The 16,057-nt window shown below is 44.6% G+C and overlaps 1 protein-coding gene across 8 annotated transcripts in view; it reads left to right on the top strand.

Moving 5' to 3' along the window:
• The first annotated feature begins 186 nt into the window (after positions 1-186).
• The window catches only part of LOC120949196 (cyclic nucleotide-gated cation channel alpha-3), a 75,839-nt gene continuing 59,968 nt past the window's right edge, over positions 187-16,057 (top strand). For 7 of the 8 annotated variants that reach the window (XM_040366305.2, XM_040366303.2, XM_040366304.2 and 4 more), the window contains exons 1-2: positions 187-468; positions 11,985-12,213. In XM_040366305.2, the coding sequence (XP_040222239.1) occupies positions 11,997-12,213 (217 nt within the window). In that variant the 5' untranslated portion in view covers positions 187-468; positions 11,985-11,996. The remainder of the gene's footprint in view (positions 469-11,984; positions 12,214-16,057) is intronic. The other variant, XM_040366306.2, reaches the window with a different exon arrangement.

Here is a 16,057-nt window from a genome sequence, read left to right as displayed (position 1 = left end):
CGCTCGGAAATAATTGAAGCCTCACACCTACCAGCTGGTGCTCAGGTGAACCAGAAGAAAGTGCGTGAACCGTTACGGCAGACCTCGGGTACCTCGAGAGTGCATCAGCTTTCTGTTCTTGTTCGTTCGGTTCGGCCGCTACGGGGATAATACGTTCGGAAAACTCTTTATCCGAACCTCCTGTGTGTGTGAAGCCAGGTGCAGTTTTTCTTCCGTCAGCTTTGGTTGCGGTGCCGTTTCATCCCGATGCAGGTGATGGTATGGTGGTAGCGGCCAGTGGTTGTGGATGGTCCGATGCCAAGCCGCGTGTCGTTGGCAGCAGATACACAGCACCGTGCGAGCGATTGCACACAGATCGTCACCGAGCAGGTCGGATCGTTCGTGGAAAATGCTCTGCCCCTTCCAGGCTGCTGACACTACTACCGCCCGTGGCACAGTAACTAGCGGACGCAATCAACGTATTGAGAGGTGAGTACAACTCGGTATTGCTGGTGTGGGTTTTGTGGAACTCGGGTGAAACGGTTTCTGAGGCCTCGGGGCCGTTCTGGATCCATCACGGTTGTGCAGCTTTCCTGACACTAGCGTCGCACAGCTCATCGAGCCAACCGATTGTTCCTGAGAATAGTATTTGTGCACCTTCTTGCATGAGCGGCGCCGTACATTGAGTACGGCCTCCCGACAGCGAAAGGTGTGTGAGTGGGCCGCCGTAATTAACCGCCTTTTTTCACACCAATTTCTGCCAGCTGTTGTTGTTGGTTGGGAGGAGTTTTTATTGTGTACCATGTAGAACTTCTTGCCCTGTAGGACCGTGCATGGAATAGGGTTTTTGGGGTCATGTTTTGGGGGATGCACAGCCACAGTCATGGGGAAATGGGCTTAAGCCGCGCTCGTGTTCCTACTCTTTCGAAAGGTGTGAATCACCTGAAATCGAGGGCATTGAGTGGTTTTTGTTGTTGTCTTTGCTCTGATTGTTGTGAGTGGTCCATGTAAGGTTTGGAAGTTGATTTTTTTCGGCCTAGCAAAGTTCTGTGGGCTAGCTAGCAGCAAAGCAGGCATGAATCGGTAAAACCCATCACCGTACTCATCGCCACTTGATGCCAGACTTTGGATGAAGTCTGGCGCGTTTGGACGCCCTGCAACTTCATCGAGGATGGTCCGTTTTTATATCCTCGGTCTGGTTTTTTTGCTTCCTTCAGTTGATGTTCACCGTGTCATCAACGATTCTACACATTTTCCAAACGAAAGCGTATCGGTCTATCTGGCCACGCTCGATCTCCAGTATGGCAACTGCGGAACAGCTTACATTGGCCGTGGTCGTAGTGGCTGGTTTTGTAATTAAGATGAAATGCGGTGCGGATGTTGTTGCGGTGGAAGATGTTCGACCCCTGTGAACTGGGGCAGCTGGGGCCAGCGTTGCTGTGCTGGTGCTTGATTATTTTATGGCCGTGGGTTAAGGATTTTTTCGTGCTTCGTTTCACTGTTGTAGAGGGAAGTTTTTTTCCTATTCAATTCTCCATCACACACTACGGATCATTTCATTCCGCAAAGCAATTTTGATTCGAGGCAGAAATGTGGTTGCTTTGGTAGATGTCTACAGTCTGTTTTCTGAGCCACGGTAGGATATAGAGTGAAGGGAAGAAGATATCTTGGGTGAAGGGACTAGGCCATATGTTAGATGTTCTTCTAGGTTCAAGACATTGTTCGTAGTAAATGGATTTTAGTGTGTTGAGAATAGGAAAAGGAATATTCAAACCATGGTTCTGTGCATAATCAAATGTGACGTGATTAGCAGTTACAAAGTTGATTAATTTAGTTTAAATGTTTGGATTAAAAATGAATTTAAGCTAAAATGGCGATTGAATTCTTTACGCTCAGAAGCACTTCCTAGGCTCACAAATAAGGATCAAATATTTGACTCAAGATAAAGAGTTTGAAAAAATACTTTTTTTTCTATTATGATCCGTGTTAGACAACACAATTCATCGCTCGTTTGACATATCTAATTTAACGAAGGATTTATTCAATCTTTCAAACTGCATTCCCTAACTCAAACGGATTTTGGTCGAACAGCTTTCCGTCAGACAAAAGATACAGAAAGTGTTTTCTTTTATGCATTTAATAGTAATATTTTTTTTTCTAATGTAAGCAATATCGGCTTCTCCTTAAGTAATGAAAAAAACACATAAAAATAATTATCCAAAAATACATTAATTTTAAAGCCAAACTGTTTTTTTTATTATTTATTTAGAGAATTTGATATTAAATAATCATTATCAATCATTATAACATAATCGTAAGTACATGATTGCACATGATTAATGGTTCATTACTGAAATTCATTCCAATTTCAATGGAAGCTGTTTTTTCAAGCAGACATTTTTGAAAAATTGATGCTTATCTGTGTTAGGCCCTTCAAAAAAAATCCAGTGAAATTGGACTTCAGCTATTGCATTGCATTAGAATGACGCGCGCAACGCCAAACACACATTGAAATCCCTGCCCAAGCAATCAGTACAATTTATCGCACTTTTGCTACCCCTGCACCATGCGGATTACTGGATGATATGCTGATGCTGATTTATTTATTAAAAAAAGGATTTTACGATTTGCACTTCACGCTGCTCAACAGCACCTTTCGCACATTTCGCTCTAGCAGCAGCAGCTACGTGCAACGTTTTAAAACGATAATATTTAGCGCTCGTAAAACCCCTTGGCCAGCGTTGGCCCGTCGTCCGGTCCGGTCCCGGGCATGAACCCGTTAGCGAATCGATGGAACCAGCGAAGCATAAATACTCTCGTCACATCGATAACGCTCCATAATCCTCGCCCGAATCTCTGGTCCATCCATCATCGCCGTGCCTCGCGCTTCAACGGGCACGTTGGGGGGGGGGGGGGGGGGGGATCACTTTACGTCATCGCGGCAAACGGCTCCGCTCGTGGTACCGGTCCGTGTGCATACTACACTACACACAGGCGGAACACTTTATTTTTGGCATTATTGCAGGGCACCGACACCGTGATACGGTCTTGTCGACGTTGTCGACCTGCTCAAACAAATCCCCAACACACGCTCACACACACACACGTCTCCGGGCGTGAGGAGAGGTTGGAGGGGTTTTTTTGTTGCTTCTTCAGTACACACACACACAAAGTATCATTATCGACTGCGCCAACATCGCGTCATCGCACACGTATCGGCATCGTCAGCAGCATGATAATAATGCTGGGCCCCCGGGTTTCCCAATCCGTTGACCCTGCGGAAGGCTTACTGCCGGTTAATGAATGGCTTGCAAGGAATAAAAGTTTAATAACCCCTTTTATGCTGCTTCCTTCGGTCGTTATGATTGATAATGCTTGCTGGGGCTGGTGCCGCATGCATCGGTATGGCTTTCCCGCACAAGGATCCTGTGCCATCGGTACCCGGGGAGCGGTGGAAGCGATGGTGCGGTTGTATGTGGATTCTCTCGCTTCAAACAGGGCGACACACAGGACAAGGGGAGAGGGCAGCATATCGTTCCCGGCGACTCTTCTTCCGGCATTGGTTTAGGGTTCCAGGTTAATACCAGCTTGGCTGCACAGGAATCGTCACAACGCTTCGCTGGAGTTTGCTCCAAAGTAGGTTCCACTGTATTTGTGAGGAAAAATAGAATCCAAAGGGCTTTAGTATGTGTGCTACAGTGAGTGACATTGATGGAGCGTAGTACGGCGTTTGGTCGAATGCTAAAGATTAACACCAGGCAAAGGCGAACTGCCGGGCGTGGCGTACCAAACCGCAATGATCCTTGTTCCCAAAGAGCTCGCCATCGTGTATCGGGGAAGGATGGAGCGCTGACGTTGGTTCACGAGAAATGTTTGAGGGGGCCAAAATCAATCCATCATTTCATTACTTGTGCTAGTGAAATTGGGACACGCTCGCATCTAAAAGGAATGTGCTGGGATGCAGAGCGATGGAAGCGCAACAGACGAACATTTGCATACTTTCCAGCACGCGAAGATGCGGGGTGATACGGTCAGAATTGATTCCTACAAAACTGTCGTTATGATCCGTCTCTCACACTGCGTTTGATGTAATGCGATGATTGATGCGTTTTTTTAAATATAATAAACTGTGCATTCACCTTAAATGGCCGGATTTTCTCGTTAGCGGAGTAACAATTGACGCATATTTTACAATTTAATTAACTTACTCCACAACGGCTAACGACGGCCATTTTGTCGTGTGGTTTGGAAGCTTCCCTCCCATGTGGTACATTGTTGATGTTACTGTAGATACTTGCAATTTGCCATCCGAAACGTTACCGACTGCAGGTACGCTGCTGTGATTCAGACCGGACAGTGTGATGTCAATTTTTGCGGTTCACCCGATACTATTTCCGGCAATCGATCCTCATTAGAAACGGCACATGTACGACTGTCCGGGCTTTGCCGATATGCTTTCCGTGTAGCACCCGGGATGCAACCGGGCCGTGTTACGTTACATGATGCATCCGGTGCAGCAGCATGTGAAACGTTAGCTATTTGAGTTAGTTTGACACAGTTTCGATTGAAATATTGAACGATGCGTTGGGCTTATGGTGGTGATGGTGTGGGTTGGCGCTTGTTCCAAGTAAATCAATCGTTGTGTTCCTGTTTGGTGACCATGTTTCCCCAGCTGGTGCAAACGATGTGTGTTTGCCAAGCGTCTGCGTGTGTGCTGAATGACAACGATCTCGAGCTAGCAAGATGAAACATTTTCGCTAATGTTTTGCACAGTACGACAGTGACAGTTTGTTTGATGTGCACAATGGATGTTGCATTTACTTCTGGGTGCTAATTTCTAACTACCTACTTCTATTAGGATTTGAAGTTTGTTTGTAAAAGTCATTGGAATAGAGCCTCATTCGTTTGGAACGTTTAAATGTGGTAATGATGTTAAGCAAGTTGAGCCGATTTAGTTGTAAGCTTTCGTTAAACTATTTGTAGAGTTTAAAAGCATTATTTTCATTAACACCAGCCAACCATAATATGCTGGAGGAAGAATTAGTGCTTTTTTGAGGCATACAGTACCACCCAGGATTAAGAAAAAGCTCTATCAGAAAACGAAATAAAATTATATCACGGATTTGTAATCTTAAAGCCGTTGTTGGTTTAGGATGACATTCAAGAACGGACTAGCTCCCAAAATTGGGAGCCCAAAAAAGGTACTCAACTCAGAGGAACACACGCGTTTACTTCTATTGTTACCACACAATCGGGAGAAAGAAACGAGGACCCGAACAGCGCTGTTGAAAATTCAAGCGCTGAATAAACAATCCAATAGGGTTTGCACAGAGCAGGTTGTTGTCGGGCGGGTTTTTTTTATTGTTTGGGAAAGTTGGGGAAGGTTTTTAATCGGATGATTTGATTGACGCGGAAGTGTGATCGAACTTTCCCAGCGTTCCCGGGGACCTCCCGCAACAATGTGTGGAAATGGTCATTTGATAGTTCCAGTGGAATAAATTATACGTGAGAGAGAAAAATCGATAACAATTTATTTTGGATTGATGCAAACGACAAAGTTTGCCCGAAGAATGTGTGTGGGGGCTGAGGTGGAAGATTGAAATTTTATTGAATGTGTGTCTCTATTTGCTGGCAGTATTGCGTATCCGTCGACTCGAGCAAATGAAAGATTGATTGCTTCTTCGAGTGGCCTTTCGATAGAAGAAGTTACGCATGTAAAGTGGCGCAGGCAAAGAAAGGATGGTTATGTGAATTTTATTGAAATTGCAACATTTTGTGTCCCTGTGAAGTAATCGTGCAGGAGGGACGTATATCCAAATAACAAAGATATCTAAAGCCTAGCACAACGAATCACACTAGAACGATCTGCAATAAAACGACAAACGCATCAACTTCAAAAGCTAAAAATAAAGTCGTAATAGATAAGCCCAAAGATAATATGTTTTGCAAGCGCCCCTCAATAATCTCTCTGTGGGTATGGCGCATCGTTATGAAAAACGGGAACATATTTACGTGGTAAGATCGTAAAATCCCACAAATAGCTTCAATCTTCCTACGAGCCCGTATAATTGCATGGCCTGAAGCACCTAGCACGTTAAACCTTCTCCCTCGGTCCGTGCTCTCTGGGCACTCCCCGGTTGCTATTGTTTATACTGTCGAATGTTATTTGTAGGCCGTAAGCAACTCCAGAAGGATGTTGTTAGCGAACCAAAAAACAAAAAGCTCCTCTTTCCCGCGCTACGTGCCAATATTACTTTCGTAACCGCTGCGAGAGAGATGGTTCAAGTTCGAGTGCTTGCCGAAACAGGCGCGAAAACCGACGATAAAACCATCGGCCGTACGGACACTGCTGCTTGGGCTGCATGATGAAGGATGGTCAATTTATCGCAGCAATCCTCCCCCTTTTCCTTGCTTCCATTCATTGCGGTAACCACCGAAATGAAGATTCAAGCCAAATCAGGACAGACTGTTGTTACTTTTCGGCTAAGTACCGGAAGGACCAGCTACCGGAAAATAGCGTACCAGCGCGTGTTGGTCGGTTGGGTCGCTAGCCGGAGGACAGCCGGAGTGTGCGAGGAAATGTGCCGAAAATTAATTTTGCCTTTATGGCCGGCTATATTTCAAACAACAAAATAAACCATAATGAGAATTACGAAGCTCTGGGGCGAGGCGCTGCTGCACGCGGACGGTAGCGCGGCACAATGGTTTGGCAACCCCCGACCACCACCGTTGGGCAAATGGGGCCCGGTACCGGGACGGCAGTTGGTACTCGTGCTCCAAGGAGTGTGAACCCGTGTGTAGCAATAAATATTAGGTTCGAAGTTTTTAATTGGATTTTTTATGGGAGCTTTTACGAAACGCACTCTAAGCGTCGCCATTTTTTATCTGTGTCCGCGCGTGTCGCTACGCTTCGATCGAGTTAGGTTCACGATTAGACCTGCGATGCGGGGCTTTTTTTTTAATGTATGTGTTTTTTTTTAACGCTGACATCATTGTACCAGTCAATAATTAACTACAACTGATGCAGCGCATAAATTAGGTATGATTGTTGTACATTAATATAATTTGTTAGGCATGAAGGATTCAATCGAGACACAGATTTGCCCAATTGAGGTTTTATCTTGAAGTGCCAGATGATTTGATTTTAACTCAGCACAGACCTTCGGTAAAATCCAATTTCCCCTGTCATCTTGCATATGAAGAGCTTATATCACCCAATTAATAAGATGATCATAACTATAGTTTGAAGAGTATAACTAGACGTTTGAAGGAAAAAAAGACAAACATCAAAGCCGGACTTTGCTCGTGCCGGATAAATGATAGAGTACTAATGTTAATTATTTCTAATTAAAAAAATCTGGAACGCAGAATCATAAAATTTTTGAAAACAATAAACAAATGAAAAACGAACTCAAACTTCTGAAACTGATTGGAATAATATAGGGGACTAGGATAAAAAAAATTATGCAAATTTCTTACCAGAAAACATTCATGAAAATACATTTAAAAATACAAAATTGTAAAAAGGTAATTTGATTTGTTATTTGGAGTAACAAACATATTGATAGCAAAAAGAAATGAGCAAAGAAAGGAGTGAAATGAAACTACTACTACGAAATATATTCCTCCATTGACAACTTCATTTAGAAAAAGACATTCAAACCAACATACATAAATTTCAAAACATTTGGCTATAACTGATGTATTGTTTAATATCTGCAAAAAAAACATGATAAAAAGGCAAAAACAAGCCGTAATGGAATTGTGTTGGGAAACTCCTTTTAAAAACTGTTCTTAAAGAAAACAGCACCAAATTAATCACAATCAATCTTACGTTTTCAACCATTGGAAAAAAATGAAATTGGCCTCTCTGCTCCCTTTCCTCTCCATTTGCACCCATCTTCTCCGACAGATCCATTCAGTCAATTTAATAGTTTTTGACGGATGGTTTTTGCGCACTTCGGGCCACGATAGATCCGAGCACGGCACACGGCAGAACAAGTACCAGTTTTACAGCTTTTTCGGCACACTGCACTGCGCTGCTCGCGCGGTCGAAGCGGGGAAATGAATAAAAACTTTCCCACGAAAGTGCAAACAATTTAAAATTTCCCTTCTGCTGCCAGCGCTGCTCTGTGTGTGTGTGTGTGTGTGTGTGTGTTCCTGCAAACCAGATCCAGGCACGACAACAGTGAACGATCCCTTGAAGAAATTCGTTGGCAGTTGCCATTTTTATGTCGATAGTATCCCCTTGCTCCTCTCCCCTCCCAACCGATATCAACGAGGAGGTTTTGGGGATTTTGGAACAAATTGTGCCATTCCTGTCCCCTAGATCCCTTGCCGTCCTTCTCTCCCCCACCCTTACCTTACGGATGGACTGCGAAATAAAAAGTCATCAGCTCGTAAATTGGATTTATTTCGTGGTTATGAACTTCTTTCCCTGCACGATCCCTCCCATGCTCCCACAGTCGAGCATCACCATTTGTGGTGGTCCGGCCAGTCCTGCTTTTCTTTTTAATCCCGGGCTTAGAATTTATGTACACTTTTTTTGGTTTTGTTTTCATCATTCGCCCTCTGTATTACACACTGCCTCGGCACGCGGACGCTCTTTCGCTTGTTGCTGTATACGGAATGCTGCGCTGTCGTGCAACAGCGTAGTTGTGTTTTTTGTTTGTTGCTGTGGTACACCTGAGCAACAAATCTACCCACTTCTAATTGAGTCTCTTGGCACTATGTGTATGTATGATGGTTCAACTGTTATTTTTTGTGGTTGTTGTTGATCGAGCTTTGCTTTTATGTTTCCCTACATATTCGTCTCTTTCGCTGCCACTGTGAGGATGGCTATGGAAGCACTTCGGCATCGCCACCGGTGCTCGGTGTGTGTATTTGCGCATGTGTACACTTCCACTGACCGGTGCCAATTGAGTTTGCTTCCGCTTTTATGACTGCCGTACGGTTGCTTGCTCCCGGTTGAGTGTGTGCGCGGCGACAGCTGGCAGCTGACCCTCGGGCTTGTGCGCGGCAGATGCACGGCACAGGGGAGCAACTTAAAAAGTCACCAAAGGTGGAGCCTTAATAAGGTATTTGATATTATTTGACATGTATTTTCTTTGGGCCACGATGGTCATGGTTGCTGCGGCACCATACGCAGCAGCGGCTGGGACCACAGAGAACAGTCGGGAAAAAGCAATTTCGTACGAGATTCGATTTTCCATGCCCCGGAGCAGAAATTTGATCACAACAAAAACAGTGCGGTCTGTCAATGGAACGATTTATCTTCCAATTGCCTGGTGGATCGGGAAGTGACAGGCTGAAGGGAGAGTTGGATATAGAAAAAAACACAACACTGTCAGGAATATCATTAATGGTACCACTGGGACTGTTGGATATTGAAAAGTTCGTAGATATTCGATGTAGCTGTGAAGGTTGCCATATTTATGTGTTTTGCGATAGTACGTCTAGTGGGGTGGGTTTTGTTGTTGGTGCTCCCATTTAGGGGAAGACAAGCCGAAGCAAGAGAAGCATAGCAATTGCCTCGTACTGCACGGAGGGGGCACTAATTGGGCTTTAAATATTCCCTGCGGGGGCTTGAAACTCAACAAGTCGAACGTCATTGGAAGGAAGCATTTTGGACAGCATAGACGTTGTGTTTTATAGGACGTTGTGTTCATTTCTTAATGCCCAAACGATTAAAGAGAAATGCGACGAGATGCTTGATAATTGCCTCATGGGAGGGAAATTTTATATTTTAAAATATAAAATTAACTTCTGCGAGTACTGTTCGCTCTGGAATGGAGATGGTTCGCTGCTATACAATGAGAGACGAGTTAAGTTAGCAAATCCTCAACAAATATAATCTTCTAATGTCTTCTACTCCAATGTATGAGAAGAACAGTGATGCGATAAATAAAATAAAAGAATCAAAGTACAATTTTAATGAAATGTAAAAATACATTCCAGATAGAAAAATATTGTTGTGCCTGAGAATGATTAGCCACTAATGACAAAATATGTTGTTTATAGAAAAATTCGCTAAAAAAAAAACTTTAAAAATTAGATTGTTTACATTGCGTCTTTTGATTACATGCTTGCTTAGTTTGACATCACGTTTTAAACAACATATCTTACATTCGTTTTTTTTTCCTGCTGAGTTTGTTATGATTATGGAGTTCGTCGTGCATTTTTTTGTGTTAATAGAATAGTTTAATCACACAAAGTATTGAATACTCAGTGTGTAAAACAAACGTAAGGAAATTTGAAATTATACAACAGCATGTATGCGTACCTTAAACGTATGACCAAGTCGGTTACATTTGAATGGACAAAAGTAGGGAATGAAATAACTTTGAGAATAAAGGGGGGTACAGTTTTGTGTTATAAGGTGCTATACTGTTATTTATAGGGCTACACAGTAACGGTTACTAGGATATCTGGTTTTGAGAGGAAATAATTTTTAAATGTTTAATAGTAATTTAGGGCACATAATTGCTAATGCTGTTCAAAGTAAAACTTTATCATAGCTGAACCTTAGCTTTATTGGTTACTTTTTATCCCCAATGTTAAGCTCGTACCTCGTTAAGTCAAAGTATGATTTGCTCGGCAAGCTAATTCGGCATGAAAATGAGATGCATTCATGTAAACTGTTACCCGTGCGCACATTCTTTCCAACCAAATGTGAAGCGTGTGGAAAAGTTTGTGCACGCCCACGGTGCCCTTTTTGTGTTGTGTGCCGAGCGCGTGGATAAGCATGAAGTTGAGTCTGCGGAAATTATGCATTATGCAAAACAGAGCGCAAACACTCACATTTGGCGGGTGCAATAATTTCACACAACCCGAAAGGCAAATATAATGCATTGAAATTCAACGTTGAGAGTTTCCCCGAACCTAACCGAACTAATTTTTGCTGAAGAAACGCTGCACAAACCGAGCACAGATGGTGCAATTGTCTTATACCTTAGTGCCAAAACAATGAGCCACCGTTTGTAGCAGGGTGTGATGCACCTTTTGAAGCATGTAGCCAGCAGAATGGTAATCGCACAATTTATGTGCCTTCAAGACTTTCAGAACCATTGCAGATGCAGCAGGTTGGCACACTAACCTCACTCGAACATGCCACAACATAATGGAAATCCATTGTGGCATGTTCTGGGTGTTGATTTGTCCCCACGTCTCTCTTCCTTTCCTCTTCATCTCTCTCGGTTAGTGGGGAAACTAATCGGGTAGGCATCTCTCGGTGATTGCCATCTGCTCTGCCAATATCATCCTCCCTTTCCCTCCTCAAAAGCACACGCGCTAAACGCTCGCTTACGAACAGGAAAATGGCACGAGCTTTTGGGAGGGCATGTTGCCAACGAATCTCGGCAATCTATGGTTATGGGGCTCGACATACATCGGCTTCCCGCACTGTTTTCCTGGCCCTCCACCGCGGATAAACCATGTTCGCGAGCACCGGACCGGATTTCGGGTTTGCGCGTAATCTGCCCACAAGTGGCGAGCAGAAGCTGAAGCGGTTTAAACCTGTGGTTTGCTGCAGACAGCAGAGCAGATGAGCATCACAGGCTCTAGCACCATCGACAGTGGTGTGGTGTGGTACCTTCGGATGCAACAGATATGTCCAATCCCCGTTGCCCAATCGACGGCTTTTAAGGCGAGCGCAAGATAGGGGATAATTTAGTAAATCTTCACCAAGGTATCGTCACCAAGCTTCACCTCTTCGGTCGGGTGTCGGGTTGTTGCGCTTTGCGATGGAAGTATGCCAAAAACGGCAGAGGATACACGACAACGCGGCGTACATCGTTAGCTAAACTTTGCTACAACCGGAACGAACGCTCGTGTACACCATGTGCGGCGGTTCGCATTCTTGTTCCTCATCGGACTAGCCCATTCCTAAGGCACAAGACCTTCCCCTCAATGTGTCTTACGCCCGCACCACGCCCGCAATGCTTTTGCCAGGATTAGCGTTAACAATGCGTCTTCCGCCTTCCCTTTTCTCGCCTTTCTCGTTACAGTTAGCGGCCATCATGTCAACAGCCAAACGGCTGGTGCTATCGTTAAGAGGTCGTAAAGAATCTCACGGCACCGCCGGCACCTCCTCGACCCGGCTCGTCTCCGCCAACAGCACGTCGCCCGGCCACGAGCTCGACGAGATAGCGGTGGTTTCGGTCGGCGCCGAATCCGGCCACGTCTCCTACGGCAGCTTATCCCTCGGGCACACCAATGGACCCCGCTACATACCAGGTAAGTGGTGCGCTAGTGTGCTTGTTTCTGTGCGCCTCATTTTCACCCCCAGTTTCCCTTACCACCTCACCGAACAACTCGCAGACATACAGTTTTTGTTCGTCGCAAGAAGGCAGAGAACACAACCGGGCGGTGGTGTTGGTACGCCTCATCAGCATCATTCTTTGGGAGGTTGTACTTTTTTGTTGTCGTTGAGTCGCTGCGCTCCAAAACTGATCCCACTGCTGGTTGGCCGTTTTGCTGCACCTTTCACCCATAATCAACGGAGCTTAAGGGGGATAATCATTTTTCACACGCTCACACGTTTTGTTTCGGGTGCTGGAAGTGTTTCTATGAGGAGGCTATAATGCAAGAAGTACAAAAACTCTATCGTGTCGATCGAAAGTGATTTGGGCATCGTTCGTGGCCGCCTCGGGCAGCCCAATAAAACCCACACGGATGCACCGACCGTTTTTTGGCAACACACACACACACACCACACATACACATAGACGCGGGCATCGCTTTCCGGCATAGCCATACCCTGCGTCATGAATGTGCAGCCACGGGCGCGGGACCAAGCCGTAAAAAGTTAAATGTCAATCAAATTGGTGTATGTGTGTGGTTGTTAGCCATTTTGCTAAATTGATGCCAATTTCTGTTGCTGTTGCATCATCCACCCACTACACCCCACCACCTTTATCTTCACCAAATCGTTGTCATTATCGTCTGCACCATCGCCATCATCATCATCATCATCATCGATTGTGTGAACGATTCCCGGCGACCGGGGTTAGCCCGTTAACCGAAACACTTCCAGGGAGTTTCCCTTCCTAGCCGCTTCGTGGGGGGGGGGGAATGGGACGTGTTCTGGTAATTTTCATAGTTGCAGAAGTTTCCCTGCAAGTGGCAGTAGCGTGTGCGCGCGATTGTGTTATTGATGGTTCCTAGGCTGTGTGTGTTTTTTTTCGTTTGCCTACTCCCGGATACTCCCGGAGCCACAAGAAGTTTTGGGCCATTTTTATGGATGAGTTTTTCTTATGTTTTCCCATCCTCCGATTTCCATCGATGGGGAGCTGCCGTCTGGAGAACTATGGCCGTTCATCGTTTAACGAAATCAGGAGCACACTCTCCCTCTCCCTTTCTCTCTCTCTGTTTTGCTTGATGTCGATCTTGAAGCTCAATTAGGCCGAATGGTCGTTAAGGACAATTGGTTTTTGCCATTCGGGAGCCACCAGTTTCAGTTTTTTTGCTGTTGTTGTTGTGTGTCGTGGTTGTTATGACCATTGTTAACGATTGGAAAGAGGATATGGACACAAAAAGCGGTTCAGATACGTTCGTTCTGAAAGCTAAACAAATTGCCTATATGTTAGAGTAGAGTAAAGGTTCGTTGCTTACATTCCACCTCTTGTAATCTTGACTGGTTAAAACGTTAAACGCTGGATGGTCGTTGATGTAATTTTTATTTATTCCATCCAAACGATCTTGTTTTAATGCAATTTGCCATTAAAAAACAGTAGAATTTCCATGTTTATAACACCTTTCCGCTGGAAGCTGTAATACGTTCAATTAAGGTTAGCTGCAAGCGTTAGTCGCCCAAAAAAATCGAACGCAAATATTCGCTTACCACGCTTGCCTGGTTTCCACGGTGGATGCAAATAACAAAAAAAAACCCTACCACTCAACGACAAAAGCTTCGGCACCGGAAATATGCTAACGGCCATGCAACAAGATTACAGCGACGCCTTTCCACACCCGCACGGTCGCACGATGGGCGGGAAACCGTTACCGCGCAGCGCGAATGGTAACCAAGTTGCATCGTTCGAGCGCTTCGGCTGGAATTAGTTGCAATTAATTTATTAAATTCATTTAACCTGTTTTTCCCTGCGTCCGTTGCTTTTCCGTTAGCAATCAGCGGTGCCACCCGCCATCCAAAGGTGTTGACAGTCCGCGTTGTCGGTGGTTATTGGCCAGTGTCCGGTGTATGTGTGTTTGTGTGTGTTTTCCCAGTCCTATTTTTCCTCACTGTTAGCTTGCTAGCATGGGTACTTTTAGAGTGTTATGAACTGGTACACGCTCAGTGCAGCACACCAGTTTGCGAAGAGGTGTCAATTTCCCTTCTCGCTGCTGGTGCCATGGTGTGGGGAAAGGTGCGCCGAAGGTTCGGTTGGCGGTAATGGGACTTGTCGGATGGGGTAGGATTGTTGTGTGTCGCTTAACACCTGGCCGTCTGATGATGTTTCTGATACTCGGGGATGAGCCGTTCGGATTACAACAACCGCACTGGGACGGGCGTTGATGACGACGACTCGACGACTGTTTGAGGTTTTGCGCCAAACTGACCAGAAACAGACCGACCGTGTTTTGCGTCTTATTGCGTGAGTGGCGGGACGGTGACGGGACGCTTGTTTGATTGGCTGGCACAAGGGCTGGGCTGGGCTTGGCTTTGGTGGTAGTGGTGATGGTGGTGATACTGCCACGCACAGAGAGGAAGAAAGAAAAAAGAAGTCACCGTCATATGGAGGCAGGCAGGCGACATACGAGGCAATTAACTTAATTAGAGATCAGTTAGTATCTGTCAGTTGAACAGTTCATTACCTTTTATCGACCGTATTGTGGGTGCTTGGAGGAAGTTTGTTTGGTCGGTGCGTTTAGCGCGCTGCCAGTACGGTCGAGTTCGACGGGTCTGGGAGTATTGGGAGAGCTTCGACACGATATGGTCATTCGCTTCGTTGCGTTTGGGGCTTTTAATTAGCATTGGTGAGTAAGTGTTGTGTCTCGATGCAGTTCAGGGCTTTTGGCTTTTATTTTTAATGTTGATGCCAATTTTTGGAACGATATGTAGAGAGTCCGAGTGAAAAGGGAACATAGTGCGGGAACTATACTGCTGAACTCCATAACGGTCTTTCGCGATTGCTGTTTTTATTCAGATACCAGACCGGCCGTATTTTCTACTTCTATGAGATTTGATTTACTTAGACTAGATTAGATTTGAGTAATTTAATCCCAAGTTTATATTTTACATGAGATTCAATTACTCAATATTTCTTTCTTTTGGAGTTTCATAGCAAAAGGATGACCTTCTCCAATGTGTTATATCTTGATAAAAGCATAACATGCAAAATAAGTAATCTCCTTTTCAAGAAGCTAGCGCATTTATTTTGTTATTAAGACATTAGGATTCATTTGTAGGATTCATAAAAATAAATAAATATGAATAAATAGGCGTGCTTGTGGCATGGTTTTTTTTTTGGAGTTTGAACACAATGTTTAATCTCAAGGATTGTATTTTATTCAAACAGAAACGAAATGAAATCATAAAACCTCCCAGAAGGTTTAATTTATGTTATCAAAAGGCTTCTCTTACTTGAATAATTGAGATCTCATGTATCTAGTACATCTTGCATAGTTATGTAGACTAGATACACGGCTCCTTTTATTGGAGGCTTCCATCTGTAACAAAAATAGTAAAACACCAAAAATGTGTATGAAATGAAGTGCTTTTGATTGAACTGCTAAAGTACACACCCAGCCGCCAGCATAACATTCTATCGCGATAATCGTTATGCATGCCACGTAAATTATTCATTACCTCAAGCAGCTCGCTCCCGAAACGGAAGCAAGAACCAACACCACCACGGCGAATGAGCTACGACGTTGTTCTAGGCTTGATTGCTCACGGGAGGTGCTACTTGCGGGAGTTTTGTCGGATAATAAGCAGTGCGCCCGGCGCACAGTTCCTTAATATAATTACAGCCCCATTTAAGACACTCATTTGCAACTATCGCCCAATCAACCCCTTCTCCAGGGAATCGCGAAGACGAAAGAGGGGTTTGGCTTTTGTGCGCTTTCAATTCTATACTAC

Source organism: Anopheles coluzzii, chromosome 2 (assembly GCF_943734685.1).
Source record: "Anopheles coluzzii chromosome 2, AcolN3, whole genome shotgun sequence".
Classification (NCBI taxonomy): Eukaryota; Metazoa; Arthropoda; class Insecta; order Diptera; family Culicidae; genus Anopheles; species Anopheles coluzzii.
This window is presented reverse-complemented; position numbering and strand designations above follow the sequence as displayed.